The 23911-nt window shown below is 38.1% G+C and overlaps 1 protein-coding gene across 2 annotated transcripts in view; it reads left to right on the top strand.

The window, feature by feature from the left end:
- Positions 1-23911, top strand: part of ablim1b (actin binding LIM protein 1b) — a 68996-nt gene that overhangs the window by 1386 nt on the left and 43699 nt on the right. For both annotated transcript variants that reach the window (XR_014608912.1, XM_084134664.1), the window contains exon 2: positions 18501-18635. Coding sequence is in view for 1 of the 2 variants with exons in the window: in XM_084134664.1 (XP_083990790.1) it covers positions 18501-18635 (135 nt within the window). In the remaining variant the exon portion in view is untranslated. The remainder of the gene's footprint in view (positions 1-18500; positions 18636-23911) is intronic.

The raw sequence follows: 23911 nt of genomic DNA, 5'->3' as shown, positions 1-23911 counted from the left end.
CAGAGAGCTGTGTAAGGACATCAGGGATAAAATTGTAGACCTGCACAAGGCTGGGATGGGCTACAGGACAATAGGCAAGCAGCTTGGTGAGAAGGCAACAACTGTTGCCGCAATTATTAGAAAATGGAAGAAGTTCAAGATGACGGTCAATCTCCCTCGGTCTGGGGCACCATGCAAGATCTCACCTCGTGGGGCATCAATGATCATGAGGAAGGTGAGGGATCAGCCCAGAACTACATGGCAGGACCTGGTCAATGACCTGAAGAGAGCTGGGACCACAGTCTCAAAGAAAACCATAACACACTACGCTGTCATGGATTAAAATCCTGCAGTGCACGCAAGGTCCCCCTGCTCAAGCCAGCGCATGTCCAGACCCGTCTGAAGTTTGCCAATGACCATCTGGATGATCCAGAGGAGGAATGGGAGAAGGTCATGTGGTCTGATGAGACAAAAATAGAGCTTTTTGGTCTAAACTCCACTCGCCGTGTTTGGAGGAAGAAGAAGGATGAGTGCAACCCCAAGAACACCATCCCAACCATAAAGCATGGAGGTGGAAACATCATTCTTTGGGGATGCTTTTCTGCAAAGGGGACAGGACGACTGCTCCGTATTGAGGGGAGGATGGATGGGGTCATGTATCGCGAGATCTTGGCCAACAACCTCCTTCCCTCAGTAAGAGCATTGAAGATGGGTCGTGGCTGGGTCTTCCAGCCTGACAACGACCCGAAACACACAGCCAGGGCAACCAAGGAGTGGCTCCGTAAGAAGCATCTCAAGGTCCTGGAGTGGCCTAGCCAGTCTCCAGACCTGAACCCAATAGAACATCTTTGGAGGGAGCTGAAAGTCTGTATTGCCCAGCCACAGCCTCGAAACCTGAAGGATCTGGAGAAGGTCTGTATGGAGGAGTGGGCCAAAATCCCTGCTGCAGTGTGTGCAAACCTGGTCAAGATCTACAGGAAATGTATGATCTCTGTAATTGCAAACAAAGGTTTCTGTACCAAATATTAAGTTCTGCTTTTCTGATGTATCAAATATTTATGTCATGCAATAAAATGCAAATTAATTACTTAAAGATCATACAATGTGATTTTCTGGATTTTTGTTTTAGATTCCGTCTCTCACAGTTAAAGTGTACCTATGATAAAAAATTACAGACTTCTACATGCTTTGTAAGTGGGAAAACCTGCAAAATCGGCAGTGTATCAAATACTTGTTCTCCCCACTGTATATATCACTACTTTTGCAGTGAAATTAGTTAAAATATTTTAGCTGAACTTGAATGGCCAAAAAAAGCCTTTATAGCTTCCAAAGGAATATTTCTGTCACGGAAAATTTTAGATTGTAGCCGAGCAGAAGTTCCAAGTCATAGTGACCAAGTGAGATCTGTAGAGGTGCAGAATTTCGGATAGCATATAAACAAAAAGTTTGCATATTGTAAGCAATATAATTGAAGAGATTAACAGAAATGCTGGTATTTGTGTTTATGAGGCAGTGGGATGTGAGGCTAATCTGAAGTCTGAGCTGGATCACAGCACTATCCCGCTGGCAGGATTATGGCTGAAACGGTGGACACATTCCTGACAAATCTTCCCATTAGTCTGCTGCGGTTCCTTTTTATACAATAACTCATCCTTATACCCTGTAAAATGCCCTGCTGGTATTGTAAATGAGTCATAATGTAGTTTTCCGTGGGTTTGCCATTGCATCCCAGAGTAGCAAACAAATTACTTAGACTGTTTGGACGTCACTTGTGTCTCAGCACACACATGATGTGCATTTTCATCTTGAATATGTCATTTAATCTGCAATACGGCTCTAAAATGTTACAACAACATTCTGCAGATGTTTTTGCAACACTTATTTTGTAGAATATTGGCTATATTAATGAGTTCTTGTCAGGATGTTCATTAAATGCTTGCATAATGCAGTGATTTCTAGATGATGCTGACATATGTGGTGATACTGGGTGTTGTGTGGCTTTATGGAAGGAAATGTGTGCTGTGCTGTATATTTTGAATAGTTTTGAATTGATCTGAGAGATTGGAGAGGGGTTCCTCATCTGCAGAGATTCAAATGGATGCGTAAGCCTGACTGTTATTGTTTGGCGGTTGTTCTCAGAGAGTGCCGGCTCATGGAAAGAAACCAGTGCATATGGTAATTGTGGCTTCACTCAACCAATCAGTCATTCACAGCCGAGGCAAGAGAAAGACTGGATCCCCCCTGTGTAGCCCTCCAGGAAGGGGAAATCATAGATACCCTGTTGCCAAAAGTATCATACTGTTATTCCACTGACATTTGCTGCTTTTCCATAGCATTACTGTGCACCAGCTACATTACATGAATCCAATTACAGTTTGTTTTCCACCTTAAACGTGTGGGAAAAATCATCAAAACACCCTTGTAACTATACAGAAGAGGTTATCAACCACATAGAAACATGCTACAAAAAGTAACTGTGAAAGTGAAAGTATAAAATCCCACCCCATTGTGGTGTTGCACATATAAATGGAGAATAATAGCAGTGCTGTAGCTGTATCCTTGTTGCTTTGGCTCTGTTTCTTCTCTTTTCTCTCACTTGGTGACAAAAGATTCAGCTCTAATGATATAGAATTCAAGTTCCTCTATTTATCCAACACCTGCTGTTTGTGCCATCCCCATGCTGACACCCAGCAGACACACATCCTCCCCTTATTTAAAATTCAGCTAATCTCCTTTAACCATTGCAACCCATATATGGGTGTTTCTTAAGCTATCAGCAATTTTGGCTCTGTGGACTAATTGGTCTGCTAACAATGTCAAAATTGTTGCATTTTTGTCTGAGATTATTATTTTTCACCAACAGGTGCAATTTCTGAATTATCATATCTCGAATTATGTATTGTGTTTGATAACCTTCTGTGGTGGAAATTACAGTTTTGGAAAATATGCCAGACTCCAGTCTTTTGACTTGATGAGGCAAATTTTGTAGCTAGAATATGTCTTAAATACATACATTTAAATATTATTTTAACTTTTTTTTTTTTTTTTGCATAATTTGACTTAATTACAGTTTTGTTTGGAAATGGCACTGTGATTAAAGTGATATTTACCTTTAACTGGTTTCTTTACACGACACAAATCTCAAATTTCAAAGACACAAATTTCATCTCAAGCTGCTCTTTACTGTTGTCTCCTTGATAATCAAGAACATTAGAGTAATTATAATTACAAACAAATTACATAAAATTGTTGGTTGTGATGGAAAGGATGGCAGAACTGAGGGACAGTCATACTTTACACAGTTATTTCACAGTGTGGTTAGATTATTATAGTATAAACATTTTTTTTTTTAAATTCACAAAAATCAGTTTTGGGACAAGAGTAAAATAATAAAATGTATATTTATTTATATCAACCTCAATGGTCTTAAGACTAGAGTGCTTGTAGTTTTGTAGTTAGAAATAATTTTGTATCCATGCATTTAAATCCAAAGATAAAACACACTACCGTTCAAAAGTTTGGGTTAAGTAAGTAAAAAAAAAATAAAAAATAATAATAATTTTATCAGCAAGGACACATTCAATTGATCAAATGAGACAAATACCTTTACAATGTTACAAAATATTTCTATTTCAAATAAATTCAGTTTTTACGGTTTCCGCCAAAATATTAAAGGGATGGTTCGAAGTAAAATCAACCTAGGGTTCTTTGCACCATGACCTCGAGTCAAACACGTGTATGTAGTGTAACGACGCCCAGCTCCAGGAATGCACTAATATTTTGTTAGTAGTACCAGTTTGCAACAATTATTAGTTAACAGTAAGTTGTTAACACTTCGGAAAAAATAATAATTCGTTGTTACACACTTCGTACGCTTCGTTGTTATGCATCGCTTTCTGCCAGGACTTTTACGTGCTTTTCCCAAATCACTGAAGTGACGTCGACGTCCGGGTTAGCAGTGGCATGAGCCGTCAGGCAAGTGTTATTTAAAGGGATACTTTACCTCTGGAAAGATGAATGTGTATTTAAAATGGGTCATTTATGTAGAAGAAATGTGAAATTATTTTTGAATTTGGAGCTTTCTAGACTGAAAAAAAACCAGAAAATGTATTTTGGGCTTATGTGGATGAAAGACAACAATTCCCAGAATGCACTTGCTTCGCTGCCCTAGGAGGCCACTCCCAAGCCACGCCTACCGGTAAGAGAGCGCTAGGCTACTAGTGAGTCTGTCCGTGACGAGTCTGCCCGGGATTTCGAGATCGCCCCAAAATGTCCGGGATTCGGCTTTTGCGTTCTACAGTCGCCATTCATTATGTTTACTGTGGCGAGCAGGACGAGGCTAGGGCCGCGGGAGAACGACATCCAAATCCCGGACATTTTGGACGATCTCGACGGCCGGACATGTCCGGGAAAAAGAGGATGGTAACCCCTACTACTCAGCTTTCTCCACAGAACAAGAGCCTGCTAGCTTAGCGTCCAAAAAAAGATGGCTGACACTATGTATACATTCTGTGACTGAGATCCCACCCTCTATGACGATTTTTGTGTCATCAGAGGATTTTTTCCAGACAAAAAATACATAAATCTCTCGTCTCAGGGGGATATGAGGGTGGAAAGCACGGTAATTCGAAAATACTACAGGTTTTTTACTAATACAAAGCTTAATGCTAAATCCTGAAGTATCCCTTTAATTCAACTCCTGATGTACTTACAAACTTTCCAATGCCTCGCTTTATGAGTACAGAACATATTTGTTCTACTGTAGAAGTTTGGTACCATTCTGGGCGTTATTAGTGGGGTAATTTCCGAGATACATCCTTGGCTCCGTAAGTGCCTGCACTAAGCCATCCGGTTTATATCTTGAAATAAGCTCTAACTTTAATAATGTTCGACCAAGGGAAAAAAGGCTTCTGGGGGGGGGGGGGTGTTTGGCTTAAGGTCATGGTGCAAAGGACCCTAGGTTGATTTTACTCCGAACCATCCCTTTAAGCAGAACAACCATTTTCAACTTTGATAATAATAAGAAATGTTTCTTGAGCACCAAATCAGCATATTATAATGATTTCTGCATTTTTGATCAAATAAATACAGCATTACAGACTTCTTTGAAAAACAATAAAAAATATAGCTGAGCCCAAAATATTTGAATGGTAGTGTTACGTCTCAGTCGCATACAATATAGGGAGCTAAATAAATGTATACGTAAACAACTTTTCTGTGAGCACCAAGGCCTCTGGGTAATTTGTCAGAGCAGCCCAATTCTCTCAGTACAGTACATGTTGCCCCTTAGTGATGTCACTGCACCAGTGTGAATATTAATTACGCCTCTCAATAAACTCCCCAATTCAATTGTCGGCCTAGTAATCCTATAATCTACCGGCATGACGCGTGGATAGCCCGAAGAGAGACTATAGCTGATCCCTCAAAGACCAGCAACTTTTTTCCGTTTCACATACCATGTCACCCTTCAATTCAAAAGTGTTACTGTATTATCTGATAGATAATTAGCTGAATTAGCTGAATTACCCGTGTGGTCAGTGAACAGGAGTTATTTCCCAGCTAATTCATCCACAACAACCAGGTTTGAGGGGTAAAAGCAGCAGTCAGCACTTCACTGAAGTAAACACAGCTCATCAGAGCATGTGATGAACAATGGCAGGGAGACAGTATGTATGTGTGTGTGTGAGAGACAGAGAGAGAGAGAACAGGAAGGGATAGATATGTGCAGTATATACGAATCACATGTGCCCGTCGTCTATCCCCTCCATCTCTTTTTGAAGAATTTAAGGTGGTGTCTCAGACTGGGAGGGATTACGGCTGTGGAATCTGCATTTGTCACACACGGCAGCTGCAACCTGGTTATTTCAGAAGAGCCAGGGCAGAGTCCACAAACACACACACATACACACGGTATGCGTGTGTATGGGGGGGGGGGTGGGAGTGCTTGAGAAACGAAGACCAAGCCAGCAGTTGCTGAGCGGCTGCTTAGTTTGAGAGTGCAAGCTCTTTTCTGTCCGTTCCTCTGCTGTCATCTTGCCGTTGCCTTGCTCTCTCTCTCCCTCTCTTTCTCTCTCTCGCTCTTTCTTCCGTCGTCTCCTCCTCACGTTTGGATTCAGTGGGGGAATAAAGCAGAAGCCGAGGAAGATCCTCCTCGTCAGAGCTCCAGCAGACACTGAGGAGCCAATGGTCATGGTGAAGGAGAAAGGTAGCATGGCATTGCACAGCACTGGGTGGGGACCAGGAGAGAGAGCTCATGCAGAGGGAGAAAACCAGGCCAGCGTGTGGGAGATTTGTGTGCATGTTGGATGTAGGGACTAGGGAGGGCAGTTTGGTGTTTTAGAAGGATTGCGGTGTATGAAAAAGAAAGAGATACTGCAGAAGGGATCATAGTGGTATTGGTGATAAGCTAGTATCGGAAGGGTTGTTTAATTGGTCGTCCTTTGGTTGTCTTGAGATTATCGGTAACTGTGCTTGGTTGATTTTGCAACAGAAAATAAGATTCCGCCTAACATTAGTTTGGAAATCTACCGACAATATTATCAATGGATAGTGTGCTTTTTTATTTTATTTTAGTTTTTTTATAATAATGTGTAAATTAAGTGTATAAAAAATGGATAGTGAGCCTTTTCTGTTTATTTTTTTTACGAAAATGTGTCAAATAAGTGTAAAACTCAATGGATTCTGCATGTTATTTAAGTTAATGTTGAGTATATATTTTGTAAATAATACAGTAATGCACATTTTCTATGTGTAAACTAAGTGTAACTGAAAGGATAGTGCATTTTATTGTTTTGTTTTCAATATTTGTAATTCATTTTGAGTATACATTGTGTAAATGAATTGTAAAACAATGAATAGTGCACTTTTTAGTTAATTTTGTGTATATATTGTGTAAAATTTAGTTTTATTAATTAAATCAGTATTTCCTTTGCATAATAGCCACCCTGCTCTCCAGATATCTGTATTGGCATTGGGCGTTGAAAAAAAACTTTGCCGACCACAAACTGGTGTAAAAAATGATAACGTTTTTGTTTTTGTATTTGTTTGTTGTTCTAAAGCTTGCAGTTCATTTAACACATGTAATCATAGATTGTAGAGTGTGTGTGTGTCTTGGGTTGGTATTGATGGCAATTACTTTACCTCTAATTCGCTGCTCAGCATGTGGGCTGCACATTGTGCTGTACAAACGTAATGTGTGTTTATTATTATTCAGAAGACCATTTTATAGACGTTTGTGTGTTTAGGTATCACCGTTTGTGTGATCTGGCACATATTCTAGCATAAAAAATATACAATGAATCCTAACTATTCATTTACGCAAGTGCATTAGAATGCATGATGGTTAAATGTGTGTGAATATGCATAACTGTCTGACTGGTTTGTGCAGGATTTCTGTGCTGAGAATTTTTTGCCAGTATAAAGTGGGTGGCAGTAACTTCAGAAGTTATCTGACGAGGGAAGCCGCATTATAGCAGGAACATCTGGTGAATCTTAAATGCTTCATTAACATGTTTCACTCAGGACCAAACTACCTGATTTAAACAATACAGTGAAAACACCCAATATAGGACAGAAAACAGACTGTTATCCAACAAAAGTAACTTCAGATGGCACAGTTTCCACCAGCGATGTTGTGTAATACTATGTAGGAATTTAGCAGGCTATTGAATTATTTACAGAATGCAGGCAGAGCACAGTGCGTTCCTGTTTGGGATTTCTCAGGAAATGGGGTTGCTTCCCGAAGAAAGCCCTTGTCACGGCTCGGAGACGGAGGTAAAGGGTGTTCCGTACCAACGGTGTGCGTGTGTTTTGAAAAGTAGATCACGGTTTAGTAAAAGCTAATAGCGGTCTGCGCAGGATGAGGGAGGGGGAGCGAGGGAAAGAGAGATGAGAACAGAGAGAGACAGAGAGAGAATGAACTCAATAATGCATTTAGCCTATCGCTGTAGCCATGGCAACCGAGCGATGACTGGTTTGTTGCTGAGGCCGTACCCCGTGTGAATCACAGCACAACACACACTGCAATCCCACTTCACACACCTGTATTCACACACAAACACGTGTATGTTGGTGCATTCATACATGCATGTGTAGAGTCTTTTAAACATTTAGTCTGTGCCACAAGCTATCACACAAACAAAACTATAATAGACATAGTAGACAATTATTTTAAATAATACATTAATATTATTTAAAATATTATATATATATATATATATATATATATATCAAATATTATTTTATGAATTTATGCTAATTGTACTATTATAATAATTATGAAACCATTATACATGAATCATGTTTCTACAGATTCCTGTTCTCATGGCATTCACATTGAAACCAGACTTAAATATTATTTAATATTATCCCGCTGTAACATTTGAAAATATTGTTTAATAATTTCAAGAATATATTAATGTTATTCACATTATTTATAATAATTATTATATGAATTCATTATAATAATTAATAAAATATTAAACAACATACACTGTAAAAAAATGATTTTTTGGTGAAGTAAATACTACTGAAAAAAAACAATGTAATTTACATGAAAAAGTTAGTTCAGGCAAGAATTAAAAAAACGAAGTAAATTCCATATCAGTACTTAATTCAAGCGAGTAGAAATGAAAGCGTAAATATCAACTCAATAAAATTAAGTAAAAATTACTCAGCTTTTCTGATACTGGGGTTCCCATCATGCACTGGACCTTGAATAATTAATGAGGTTAATTTTTCGCTGGTTTCCAGCTGTATTTACACTGTTTTATCATTGCTTTTGTTGTCAGGATTAGTAACTTGCCATTTTGTGACATTTCGAGTAAATTTTCTGCTCAAAATGACACATTCAAACACAAAAACGATCCATCAAATGTTACCGTCATTGTGTATTGTCTACCAAGTATTGAGGTCTTTGCATTCACATGATGCTTAACATCTGACATGATGTAGTATAAATTACTTAGATAATCCAAGTAAAGCACATACTATAAATGACTAGTATAATTCAATATTATTGTTTGAGTGAAATGTAATGCAAAGGAAATTTCAACTAAATCGATATTAATCAATCTTTTACTAGCCAAGTTAAAATTACTTATTTTCTATGTTATTTTCACTTAACTAGGTTAAGTAAAGTTTACTTAATTCCATATTATTTAAATTTAACTTAAAGATTTCTAATTAAAGCTACTGATGAATATGTTTAGGTTTTTACTTGGCAAATCTTTGTAACTTTACTAGCATTTTCTGAGTGAAAAAAGTTGCCTAGCTTTTTTCAAGTAAATCCTACTCCAAATTTTTTTCAGTGTAGTTGTATGTTTTATTTTTTGTAATTTTGCCACTGTAGCACAGCCAGGTAAAACAATCAAGTCTTTATTTATCAGAAAAACCGAAGAAGACCTACAATTTTGAGTGTATACCTATTTTCAACTTTAATTAAAATGTTTTAAAACATTATTCTGCTGTATCAGTGGCCAATCTCCATCTCCACTGTCCCACATTTTCCTCCATGAGAAGGATCTGGGCCTGACTTAGCAATGAAATCACATTCACACACACATGACAACCAAACTCCACTCAACATTTGCTTGCATATACCCTCAGTCTCTGTACTATCAGCGGTTATATGAGAATGCTCAGTTGGACTCACGTCAAAGGCACATAACTCTGATAACCTTTCCATAAATGGTCAAGGAGAGCTTCACATGATTGTCCGTTGGTTTAAAAAAACGTGCTATGGTACTGTACATTACATACTCTGTACCAGAGGAATGAATATGCCGTTTTTGTAGACCTGTATTTTAGGACAGGATATTTTAGGATATAATGATAGTTAGCCAAAGACAGACAAAAGACATTGCCTCTAAGGACTGTTTCTGACTGCACATATTTATCTCACTACCCATATTAAAGGGCTATAGACCTAGTATTCACACTGTATGCATAAGCAACATGTTATTATAAGGTCTGCTACATAGCAGAAGCGAAGCTGCAAAAAGAATTTCAGTGTTTAGCCTATTTTTTTGCCCACAGAGCACATTGATCTTAAATGCTCTATAAACGTATTTATCGACATAAACTTTGGTAATATAGGCTTTGAAGAAGCTACAGTTTGGGTGCCGTCGTGTGTAAATACCATTTGGATGTACCTCTTAATGCAAATTAGATTTCATTCAAGTTTGTATTAATTTTCACTGGTACTTGTACCAGTACCAGTGTAGTACCACAAGTACCAGTGGTAATTTTTATAATTTATGACCATTATTAAAGGAAATACTCAATAGTGTCCAAAAAATCACTTTATTTTCTGTTACACTGCATTCAATGGCAAAAAGGCATTTTATAAATGTCAGACAATTATTTTTGTGCCAGTGTGTCCCAACATTTGGTTGGATGAATTATATGTTCTTTGGAAATAGCCTGAAATTATCCCTTGGCTATTATACCTGAGTGTACATTACATCAGTCGCTGATCTCAGACTGGACAGATATGCATATCACATTTGCATAAAGTTATGTGTCCTTTGCTTGCATGGTAAGTTAGCTTTATGTACTGGTGAGCATGCCACAGAGATGCATGTTACCTGGCAGAATTTACTAATTGCAATCATTGTGCAGTGACACTTTCTAAGGCATACACTACCTTTCAAAAGTTTGGGGTCAGTAAGACTTTAAAAACTTTTGTTTAGCAAGGACGTATTAAATTGATCAAAAATGAAGACATTTCTAATGTTACAAAATTTCTATTTCAAATAAATGTTGTTCTTTTGAACTTCCTTTTCATTAAAGTATTCTTAAAAAAAATATATCATGATTTCCACAAAAATATGAAGTTTTGTTTTCAACTGTGAAGTTTCTCGAGCACCAAATCATCATATTAGAATGGTATCTGAAGGACCGTGTGACACTGAAGAATGGAGTAATGATGCTGAAAATTCAGCTTTGCATCGCAGAAATAAATTACTCTTTGAAATAAATTTAAATAGAAAGCAGTTCTTTTAATAATAAAATATTATTAAATAATATTTCACAAAATTACTGTTTTTACTGTATTTTTGATCAAATAAATGCAGCCTTGTTGAACATAAGAGACATAGAAGAGAACATAAGAAACCGTCTCACCAACCTAAACTTTTGAACAGAAGTGAGTTTTGTTTTATACACTTCCATAAAAACAAACTGACTATATTATGTATTTCTTGGTCCTAGAGAATGGGGTGCACATGCATTAGAAAATCTGTTCCATGTCTGTATATTGTAAAATGAATTTATGGCAGCAGTCATTGGAGACAATATTCATCAGGTGCAACACTGTTCCGTTTTCTTGCCCCTCCTCTTGGCCACAGACCCTATTTGTGAGGCTGGACGTGGGCCAGCAATGTGAGGGCTGGCGTGACGATGACTGGAGGGGAGCCAGATGCTCATCACAATACAAATATAATATCAATCTAATACAAAATGATTGTGAGGAATGAGTGTTTCACCTTGAACGCATTACCTGTGGCCAATAGCAATCGTAAAAACAAGCTCGCTTTAGTGTCCGACCCTGACATATGCGGATTGACCGGTTGTTTGTACTTGGCCAAAGCACAGAAGGTCATCAGGAATCAGTGTATTGAGTTGAGAGGTGAGCTAATACTGCGATTAGTACAGGGGTTGTCGTCAGGTTAAACTCAAAAATACTAAAAGTAGAGGTGAAACAATCTCTCAGGTGAAAAGAGGTTTAGACCTTTATAGTCTGACTTGAGGAAGAATGTATCAGTTTGTGTAGTTTGAAAATGGCTGCTAGAGGCAGTGGTGAGGAGTAAAACAATGACTCACACAATTCACACACAAACACACACACTCATTCTGAGTCAGAACGCCAGTTCAGCTCAAAAGACACTTTTGCCTCAGGACTGAATAACCCTCTCCAGTTACACAGCCTGTAATAATTCAGTGTTTAACTCTACTTAACACCATCAAAAGCCTTCTAAATGTGTTCAAATGTATGTGTGCATTAATGGACATGTACATTAAATCACTTTGGCTCAGTGCTTTCATTAGTTTTTGCACAGTACTAGAGCTGGGTGGTATGACAGAATATACCATGTCAGATTTTGTTATACTGTGGTAGAAATATCCGCCATGTCATAACTTACTGTATTAATATAATATTAATTTGATGTGTAGATATCTGCTATTGTACAATGACTTTGAATGTGGCTCATCCAATCACACACCAATCAGAATTAAGAATCAGTACTGTCTGTTTTTGATAATATTAGTTTTACTGTTTTGATTATTACATAATTTGAAGCTGCTCATTGGATAGACACCACTGTTACCATAAGTTTGGGTTTAGTAAGATTAACAATAATAATAATAATAGTACTTTTATTCAGCAAGGACACGTTAACTTGATCAAAAGTGACAGTAAAGACTTTTATATTGTTATAAACGCTGTTCTTTAGAACTCTCTATTCATCAAAGAATCCTGAAAAATAAAAGTATCACTGCTTCCACAAAAATATTAATCAGCACTGTTGAACTGTATCCAACATAATAATAAGAGATGTTTCTTGAGCACTAAAATCAAGTTATAATGATTTCTGAAGGGTCACGTGACACTAAAGACTGGAATAATGATTGCTGAAAATTCAGCGTTGTCACCACAGGAATAAATTACGTTTAAAAATATTTTAAAAAAGAAAAAAATATATTGGATATTTATTTGTGCATTCAGATTGCATTTGTGGTCAAGTTAATCTTTTTAAAACGCTAATCATGTAGTAACAGTAAATGTAATCTTTAACAAATCTAAAAATGAATATCACTTTTTCTTACTGTACAATGTACATTGCAATGCTGTGAGGTGTACTTATAGCATGTCATGAGGGTAATATAAGATTTTGTATCTGATCCATAAAAAACGAGGCAATCACATTCCTGTGTACTGTTTTTTTTTTTATATTAAGCATATATTGCATGCAACAGTTTATGCAAGGATGGTTTTGTGTACAATTTACATATTAATAAGTATTGCACATGTTTCATGAATGAGGCTCATCGTGTGTGTGTTTCAGGAAGCCTCGGTGTTTAGCTGTGCTGTTCTTCGCCACCTGCCTACATTCCCTTACATCTGCGTGGAGCGTGACAGAGTAGTGGTAGCAGACTCTGCCTTTGGCTGAAAGCAGAGAACACATACTGTAGCAGAGTCCAAATGTGCCTTTTGTGTGTCTGCTTAATATAGCTACAGTGTGAGCTGTTGTATTAGTTACAGCATATGTTAGGAAACTCTCCTAGTTTAGTCCATCTGCATGATTGAAACAAGACAGTACATTGTTGGCTTGGCGTTGTCTGTTGACATTGCAGCTTCACTCTTGGGTTCCACCGTACAAGCTCCTGGTGTTATACTGTTGCCGCCCTGGTAGAGCTGGTTACTATAGCAACAGCTGTCTCTGGTTGGGGGGGCTAGTTTAAGACAAAATCTTGTGCTTCAGTTTCGAGGGCCGGTAGGAACATTCTTGAGCACAAAACCCTGGCAGAATCTTGTCGTTACTGATTAGTTGCTTGCTCACCAACTCTTCCAGACAAAGGGGAAATTTTTGTCATGCATGGCAACTTCAGCAGAGAAATAATAAGGGACGCCATCCATTTCTTTACTTTATACCACATATCAGGGCTCCATACTGTGATTAAATGGCCACAAATGTGACAGAAATAATGTTTTGTGTGCGTTTTTTATTATCTCAAAGGTCACTCTTCCGCCAGAACTAGACTTGTATATGGGCCTTACCGGAAGCCAGTGATAATAGTTTATAAGATAAGTTATAGATATGGATTTTTCTTACAAAAACACATCACTTCGCTTCAAAAGACCTTTATTAATCCCATGGAGCTGTCTGGATTACTTTTATAATGGATGGATGCGCTTTTTTGGGCTTCAAAATCTCAATTACTATTCACTCCCAGTATAAAGCTTGGAATAGCCAGGATATTTTTTAATGTAACTCCGATTGTGTTTGGCTGTAAGAAGAAAGTCATATACATCTAGGATGGCTTGAGGGTGAGAAAATTATTGGATAATTTTCATTTTTTTTCACACTACACTTTTCATTCCACTGACATTAAAATGCATGCGAATGCGGGAGACCAGAAACGCAAGCTCATGTGAAGAAGTTTTGGATTTCTGTGTCACAAAGCTCAAGTTTGATGAATTCTGACCTGCGAATTCATATCACGTGACATGTGACAAATAGAAGATCGATATGTCACGACATAACCTCTTAGCTGAATTTAAATTATGTAAACGTTTTGCAGTAAAGTGGAGAATATTGTTTATTTTTTACAGTTTGTATGCTAAATTTGTTTTAAAAAAGATTTAGCAGAGAGTGACGTCACATCACGTCTGTAGAATATTTTGTGTGTTCAAAGTCTAGTGTGGCTGCGGCTTTAGAGTGTGCAGTTGTGTTTTTTGCGCAAACCACATGCCTTGATGTCAGATTCATGATCAAATTACTCTTAGGAATGCTACTGAGCAAAATGAGCCGGGAACCATTATGTTTGCAAGATTTAAATAATTCTATTGACCAACTGGTTGTACATATGATGTCTATATAAAAGTACATGGGAATAATAAATTTAAAAAATCATAATAGAAATATAATATGAATTTTATATATAATATACAACACATCTCATAGAGTCCCCAAAGTGGTTTAGCTTGTGGAGACACTTTTGGGTGGCAATATTATGTAAGTTTATGGCCTGATAAGGAGTGGCGAGTGACTGTGGGAGGGAGATTCTTTCCTGTTAATCTTGCACAAGCCTTTCAAGTGGCCAGCGATTAGATTAGAGAGGCATGCGTTAACTCTCCAATAGGGAAAGAGAGATATAAAGTGGAGAGGTGTCATTCTGGAGAGAGAGGAGAGAGTACGGGCTTCTGTGATTTTAAGAGTAAGTGTAAATGTCTAAAGGAGGAAGGATAGCGTGAGTAAGAGGAAAGAGTCATAGTCACGCTAATGAGAAACCACTCTGAAAGGTTCAGAGATCTTTTCGTTCAAATTAACTTCAGCTTCTGAGTGCCGCCAGGTTTAGAACAGCAGCTTTGAGTGGACAACATCTTGGCCTGATGACCTTGAACAAATATGGCACAGTGACGCCGTGAAACGGCACATAAACACAGAGATTCTGAAGAAAACCAGTTGAAGTATTGTGAGTCTTAGCACACAGCTCACTCATTTCTGACTGTGTGTGGGACGTCTGCACTCTAATTATCAAGATTATAAACAACTAAAGAGTGTACTTGAGTTTTAATGTCTGTTTAGTGTTTATGTTTTAAAGGAATAGTAGTGCACCCAAAAATACATTTTTAAAAATTATTTTGGGTAAATTATTCTTTTTGCGGTTGTGTCCGCAGGCTAACATGTCAAAAGTTAGTTAACAGCAAAGCACAAATGACTCATGACCTTCATTATGCAACTGTTCCGACTCTAAATGACACTTGTGATGAGCAGGACAGAAATGTAAACAACATGACTCGTGCGAGAGAGCACCTCTCTGTGTGGCTGTGATGATAGCCACTGCCTGGCAGTGCTACAGATCACTTTAAAAAAAAACTCCAAACACCTACTAACACTCCTCTCACACCCACACACTGTGTGATAGCACCCGAAATGCGGACATTGGACCGTTGAAACACTTTCTAGCCAGTTGCAAGCATTATGAAATGCTGCCTAGTTGAGGTTCAGCCTCATGTTTATTAGTTTGTGTATCCACATGCATATTTATTGCTTTTTAATGAAAGTCAACTAGGGAAATTGCAGCAGAGCTTATATGTAGGAACAGTGCAGCCAATTATCAAAACAATTAAGGTTTCAGGTGTTTATAACAGTGCCATTTGCTTTGTGAAATGTAGTTAGACATTACAAAATGTTTAAACTGTTGCAATTTAAATAATTATTTAATTATTATACTCTTAGAGGTTATCAAAATTCTTCAGAATATCTTCTTTTGTGAAGAGAGAAAGTCATACCGGTTTGAAACGACATGAGAGTTTTAATTTTTGGATGAACTATACCTTACCCTATTACCTACATTCTAAACATTTATAGCTTTTTATTTTTTCCACTTTTATGTCAGTCAGTCAAGGCTTTTTGCACTCATAACTACAGTAATTTAGTTCACTTTTGAGGGAACTCCATGCTGCGTTGTGATTGTGTCTGAAGCAGGTGTGCAACTATTTCAGTCCTGGTCAATGAGGTGTGGAGGTCCTGGATTAAGTCGTTCTCCTCTCACGTCTTTAGCCCCACGATTTCCAACTATTCCAACTATGCAACTGATCGTGGGGATGAAGGATCATGGCTATGGGACGATGCCCAGGGTTGAAGAGACGCTGGCATGCTATCTCTCCTCTGATGCTGCATTGTCCCTCAAGGCCCCGACCCTGCCCACCAAGCCCTGTAGAACAACATCATCTTTGGTGGGCAAGGCTTATATGGCAGCGGGTCAGGCGGGTTCATGCCTGCTTGCTCACTATACTCTAGGCACATCAGGCTGACCTGCTTAGGGACCTGGATAAAGACGAGGGGGGCAGTTCCAATGTGAATAAAGAGCTGCAACCTTTTATTTACAGGGAATGGAATAAAATAATTGTCAAATAAGTGGTATTGCACATATTTATCATTGCACAGTGGGGAGAACATTAAATTGTTCATGGGGTAGATTGATGGGGGAAGAAACTTTTCTTGTGTCTGGCTGTTCTGGTGCTCAGTGCTCTGTAGCGCCGGCCGGACGGCAACAGTTCAAAATGAAAGTGACTTGGATGTGAGGGGTCCAGACTCCAGAGTGATTTTCTGAGCCCTTTTCCTCACTCTGGATGTATACAGTTCTTGGAGAGTGGGCAAGGGAGCACCAATAATCCTCTCAGCAGTCCAAACCATCCTCTGTAGTCTTGATGTCTGAGTTTGTAGCTGAGCCAAACCAGATAGTTATGGAAGTGCAGAGGACAGACTTAATGACTGCAGAGTTGAATTGCATCAGCAGCACTTGTGGCAGGTTGAACTTCTTCAACTGGTGAAGTAAAACCTCTGCTAGACCTTTTTTGCAATAGAGCAAATATGACTGTCCCAGGTCCTGATAGATGGTGGTTCCCAGGAACCTGAATGACTCCACTGCTGCCACAGTGCTGTTCATGATGGTGAGTGTGGATAATGCTGTGGTGTTTCTCCTAAAGTCATCTCCACTATTTTGAGCGTGTTCAGCTCCAGGTTGTTACGACTGCACCAGACAGCCCGCTGTTCAACCTCCTACCTATATTGAAGCAGGAAGGGACTTTGCACAGCTCCAGCGATCTGCTGAATATCTGTGAGAAGATGAAGGCCAGCTGGACAGCACAGGTTTTAAGACAGGCTGGTGAGACACTGTCTGGGCCTGGTGCTATTTACATAATGTATTTATCATTGTTAAAGGGGTGGTATAATGCCCTTTTCACAAGATGTAAAATAAGTCTTTGATGTCCCCAGAGTGTGTATGTGAAGTTTTAGCTCAAAATACCCCACAGATATTTTATATATCATGTTAAAATTGTCACTTTTTGAGGGTGAGCAAAAATGCACAGTTTTTGTCTGTCCCTTTAAATGCAAATGAGCTTCTGCTCCCAGCACAGGGGGCGGAGCTTCAAGAGCTCTTGTTCTTTTACCTCACACAGACATGCACTGAAAATTTCAAAAACTGGTAGCCTTTTATGTTCAAACCGAAGTCAGGAAGATGGAGAGACTCAAGAACAAGTGAAAACATGTAGACAACATTTCTGAATGGTTAGTTGATGAATTTATGTAGCTTATGTGTAGTTATCTTCTAGTCATTGATTAGCATATTCTGTCATGATAATCTATAAATCGTGTTCCGGGGACGGAGTTTATGTAAATTTTAGGGTTGGTGATGTCACTAACCCGGGAGGAAGCTCGTGTAGTCCCTACCAGCCATTTGTTGTAGTCGTTAAAAAACGATTTCTTTAAAAGCAAATATCTCCCTTTGCCTTGAACTTTGAGCATTGTAACTTTGCAGATGTTGTTTATGCTCAAACAGCAACATTACATACTAACTAAAGTTAAAAAAGTGAAATCATAATCAACCACCCCTTTAATGCATTAACTAATGTTAACAATTGAGACCTCATTGTAAAGGGTTAACATGATCTGTGTGTGAGGGAGTTTTGTCAACTTTTTCTAAGAGTAGCATTAGCATTAGCATTTACAGATTTGTTGAATGTTTATGTGAATCCATCACTGGCCAGTTTTCAGTCAAGATCAAATTACTAGTTTTTTTTTTTAGTAAAGCTATAGGTTGTGCCAGGTTTTATAGTATTTTAGTTAGCTATACACCAGTTGTTTATATACTTGCTAATATCGGTTGTGATTTTATTGTTTTGGGTTTGAAACTCATTATATGACATAATACTATCCTCTTTATTAGCATAGGCTGCTTCATATAAAAGGGAGGTCTTTGCTAACCTATGTCTCTGTGTTCCTTAACAGTGGCCCATCCTCAGGAACCGCACCATCCACCAGGAAAACTGGTTATCCAGTGCTACAAGTGTGGGGAGCCATGCAAGGGAGAGGTTCTCCGGGTGCAATCCAGGCACTTCCATATAAAATGTTTCACATGCAAAGGTAAGATTTATTTACCACTCAGTGGCATGTTAATCTGTTTAAAAATAATGTGAAATCTTTTGTTGGCTCATTTCTCAAGTCAAGAATGACAGATGAGTATTAGCATCAAATTCCTTTTTAGCTGGAGTGTTATTAAGGAAGGTAATGCAATTACATTTAGACATTGCTTCATCCCAGTCAAAAATGTGACCAAAGGATAGATGAACAAAGCTGGCTCTGATAAGGCAGATGGCTGTGGGGTTGAATAAAGAGGAACTCAGAACTTTATTACCCGATGAATGAAACCAAAGTTAGCCCAAAGCTGTATCACTACCACGGTAATTTGATTAAATGGGCCTCTCACTCTTTATCCAGTCTTCTGTGGTCTTCTTTGTTTATACCTGCTTTACTGACATCATTTGGCAGGAATGATGGAAAATCTGTGACTGAACTTCTTGGTGAGTCCTTCTCTAAATGATATAGGCAGACGGTGTTGGCAAGAAGTAGATATATTTTGTCACACTTTTTTTTTTTGGTCTGTTGTGTTTGAAGTTCTGACCGTCTTTATTTAGTTCAGTTGTGTTTGGTTCTCTTTCTAAAAGCTTATTTTCATTCTTCGCGCTCTATATGGATTGACCCTCAGGTCGTATAACAGAATGTGAGGTTTATGTGGTGGCGTGTTGCCAGTCTCAAAGAGCAGACAACTCATTTCCTCCTGGAAACCACACAGAGAGCTCAATCACTCAATATGCCTTTGCTCACGTGGAAGACAGCACTCGGTGTACCAATGAAAAACGGTCAGTTTCTGCATTCCTGATTAATGTGCAGCACTTCAATATGTGTAACTACTATGTTGATAGATAACTGTCTTCAGCCGTTTGAATGTCATTGCCATGGCAACCATAATATCAGGTGTCTGTGTCTGGCTGTAAAAACGTTGTATGAGGGGTCTTGACAGTAATTGTCAGTGCATCCATAAGCTCCTGCAGCTTCGAAAAGCCCTCTGAAGCTGAGGTCTCTCCAGGTTTTCTTCTTTAATCTCACCTGAACAATTCACTCAACCTGTAGTTCCGCATTAGTCACTAATCGCAGACGCCACATTAGTCTCCTAAAACAAGGGCTGTGTCCGAAATGGCCCCTATACCCTTAAATAGGGCACTATTTGAGGGGACAGCCATTTGTAGTGGTGTCCGAAACCATAGTGGGCATCATCGAGTGCACTCATTCAATCCCATAATGCACCGTAATAACAAGTGTAAAACTGATGTACACTCAACAGCTAGAGAATACCCATAATACAATGTGACATTCGCACTGAATGAATTTACTCACTCATTTTCATTCACTCTTTCTAGTAGACTATATTAATGGAGTAATGTAGGGAATAGTGAATGAGGGCATGGTGGGCATTTTTGAACACAGCTGAGGTCAGTCTTTCTTTCTTTCTTTCTTTCTTTCTTTCTTTTTCAATTACTCTAAATTAGCTTTAAAGGATAATTTAGCTTTTATTTTAAGAACAAATCAGTGATTTAGACAGAATTATCTCTCAGTCTTGTGAGTTCAGCGCCGCAGTGAAATTTGATGGGCATATGAGAAGAGACTTACATCATTGCTATAGCAACCAAAGCAGAGACATTGGATATTGGTGACCCTGTCTGAACAAACAGATCAGATTTCCTCACTTGCAAAATGACAGTGCTGACATTAAGTCCTAGAGATTGGATTTAAAAAAAAAAAAAAAAAATCTGATTTGTATGCATTTTCTATGCAAGTATATGAAACATCACAGAATTAATTTAAAAGCACAGATGGACAGATGGAATAAAAAAGAAGCCCAGTGTTAGTTCACACCAACATCTGTCACATCGTATTTCACTTGTATGGTATTATTTGAAGTACAATGGGAGGTCTGAAATCTGTGATTGAAAATATGGTATTCAGAATCTCATTTAAACCTAATTTTGTAAATAGAAAAGTTTAGAATTTTGGACTTGGATAAATGTTAACAAAGAAACTTGTGTAAAATGACTAAGAAATTAGATTCTGCACTATTTTTAGGTCACTAATCAAATAATCAAATTCGTGATAACGATCAGGTGACTCTTTGCTTGTGCGGTCAGATGTTCTTGCTTTTAAACTCAAGATTCTCAAATCATGCTGGAGAACACGATCATCCAATTTTACAAGCAGCTCGAGTGCTTGTTTTATTCAACTTTTCACTCAAACTGATGCTAATACAGTAGACTAATTTGCCATACCAATAAATGTTTTTGCAGTAAAATTCAAAAAAGATTTTCACAAATGGTCTCAGACTTTTGGGCACCACTGTACATTTTGAGTACCATGTGAATATCATGCCATATGACTATTGTAATCATTCATTATCATTATACATACTCAAAGTGTCATCACATCATTTTCAGGTTTTCCTGAATGGATAATGAGTTGTATTAATCCCTAGATCTTTCCTAGATTATCAATCATAGAACAAGACTTAAACACATTTACAGTAACACTTCTACAGAATTTATTAATGTTAATCTCATCACGTCCTACATTTTTAAGATTCAATATTAATGTTAGTTAATGTACTGTGAGCTAACATGAACAAAATGCTGAAAAATATATTTCTCATTGTTAGATTATGTTAGTTAATAGATTAACAGTAATACTTTCTATATTAGTCTTTACTAGCAATGTAGTTCTTAAAAACAGAAGAGGCCAGTGACTTGTTGTCCACTTACAAGGAATCCATAATCTAATGGATCTCCTGTCTTTCTAGTGAATCAGTTCCATTCCTAGAAAGCAGGATTCAGACTGTTGCATAAAGTTATTTTGTCTGTGGATACCTGGCAGGAGTGCGTCTGCTGGGGTGACCTGCCAAAACCTGAACCCTGACAAGAGAAGATGCAGTGGCTTTACTCGGTTGTAAGCTAACGAGCCTTGCTTTGCTCTATTAGTTTCATTTGTTCACTCTAAGCAGGCTCACTTAAACCATTACAGTGAGCATGTGCAGTCAACATATACTGCTCCGCTCCCCCCCCTTTCTCTACGGTGATCACTTAATATTCCTGTCCATGTCTCGCACCGTCTTTCTGCACATTCTCCCTCCCTCTCCTTCTCTCGCTCTGTGTGTGAATGCTGTGTCAGTCAGAGAGCCTGTGTGTGCTATTTCAGGCATAGTCTCCAGGAGCTGTTAAAGCGCTGCAATGCTGGAAATAGCTCTGCTGATCCCCATTGGGAGGATAAGACGGCAGAGGAGGGGTCCACACACACCTCTTTAGAGACCGCCAGTCTGTCTGTGAACATGTGTGCTTGTGTGTGTGCCAGTCACTCCGCAGCTGTGAGTTTGCATTAATGAGGAGTGGCAGACGCCCCTCAGGGGTCAAGGGTTACGTGCCTAAACATGTCATTTCAGGATGTCATTCTCACAGCCGAGAAGACGACGTCACTGGCTGACCTCAACGCAACAGATTTGATTTGTGCATTTGAGCATTTTATTTATATGCTTTGATGAAGTCACTGCTGTTTTTATTGCTCTCGGTTTATGAGTTTTTCTCTGTGAGAACCAGATCATGTGAAATTGTTCCTATTGAATTGGAGGAAAGTGAATCACTAATTCCGTGGATGCAGTTAAAGAAACGTTCCGGAGAAAGCAGAATTTAAAGTCTAATGCTAAAGGAAATTTTTAGATTCATCAATAAATGTCTAAGTCTAAGAGTAATACAAATATCACACTATTTCAAATAGAATTTTTATTCTATTTTTCTATTGTATTTGTAGTACTTAAATAATTTTTGTTAAGAATGACAACTATTAGCGTTTACACCAGAGGACATATCATTCTGCTTATTATAAGCGCTTGCTACAGTTTGACAACTGCCACTTTAAATGCTTGAGTTCTTTAAAGCAAGATGGATTCTGATTGGCTGTCAGTGTTTTTATCATTAATCTGCTGGGGGAAAAAATTGTTTTGAAAGTGATTCCAATGATAACGCTTCTCTGAGCCATTATAGTTGTGGTTTGGACTAATTTTTAGAACTTTATTGTTATAGTTATTAGTGTGAATAGGCCTTTACATCATCGTTTACATTTTTGGGGTTGGTAAGATTTTTAATTGTCTCATGATCATCAAGGCTGCATTTGTTTGATACTGTTGAACAGTAATATTGTGAAATATTATTACAACGTTCAGTGTCACATGAACCTTTAGAAATCATTCTCAAAAAGAGGATTTAGACTTTACAGATACAATTTTTTTTTACTTTTTACTGAAAGAATATGCACTATATTAAAAAAAAAATGAGCTTAACATTTTAGCTTCAGACACTATAGTAAAATCTTCCCATAGACTTCCAGTGTAAGTGCATAGCTGTCAACAGGTTTTTGTTGTTTTTACAAACTAAGAGTTGAGTTAATTAAAAAAAAAAAAAAATAATAATAATAAGTTGAGCTTAACTTGTGTTTAATTTGTATTATAGCTTTAAGAGTTTAACAGAGTATGTTTTAGCAACAGGAAGAGCAAGGTTCAGGTCATCCTCAGTCTAAAGAGTAAGGTGAATATTTAGAAATTTGTTTTGTGTGTATCTGTGTGTGGTAAGTGCTAATGAGATTCTTTGTTTAGACAAAGGTGGAGCCAGAGAAGTTCAGGCAGACCTTACTAAAATAGTGTGGAGAGGATTTTTCTGGCACCTGTCACTGTCAGAGACACACATTACCAACCACCCAGACTCATACACACAAATACTCCTTCCGCTCCTTCTCCTATTTACCAAACAGTTGTCATGTAAAACAACCTCTCTAGTTTATGCAACCGTACACACACACACACCCTCGGCCACATCTCCCACCCAATCTTTCTCTGTCATTCTCTGAAGTGGACACTCATAAAAGCCATTATAACTCATAACACAGTACGCCATCATGAAAGCAACAAATAATTTGCAGCTCTCTCTAAACCCAGCATTAAGTCAGCAAGTTGCCTCGGATACAAAACACAAAGTGTTATGCTGTGACATGTGCCTGAAACTAGTCCTGTATTGTCAGACCGAACCCTGTAATACTGTGGCTTCACGCATGCAGCTGGGACAGGGACCAACCATCAGTCCAACCAGAGGTCATCCTAGAAATTCTTTTAGAAAATAGGCTGTTCTGTTTGAAAATCATTGATTTAACGTAAGTTTTATTCCCCGAGTCGATTTATTTTGTTTGTTTTTTGCAAAAACTATGTGTTTTATCTGGCTATCAAATGTCTGAAATGTTGTTACATTAACATTGCAGAGATATTTCAAGATTCA

The sequence above is a fragment of the Abramis brama genome, assembly GCF_963993115.1.
Source record: "Abramis brama genome assembly, chromosome: 14".
NCBI classification, from domain to species: Eukaryota; Metazoa; Chordata; class Actinopteri; order Cypriniformes; family Leuciscidae; genus Abramis; species Abramis brama.
The sequence above is the reverse complement of the archived record's forward strand: the minus strand, read 5'-3'. Positions and strand labels throughout refer to the sequence as shown.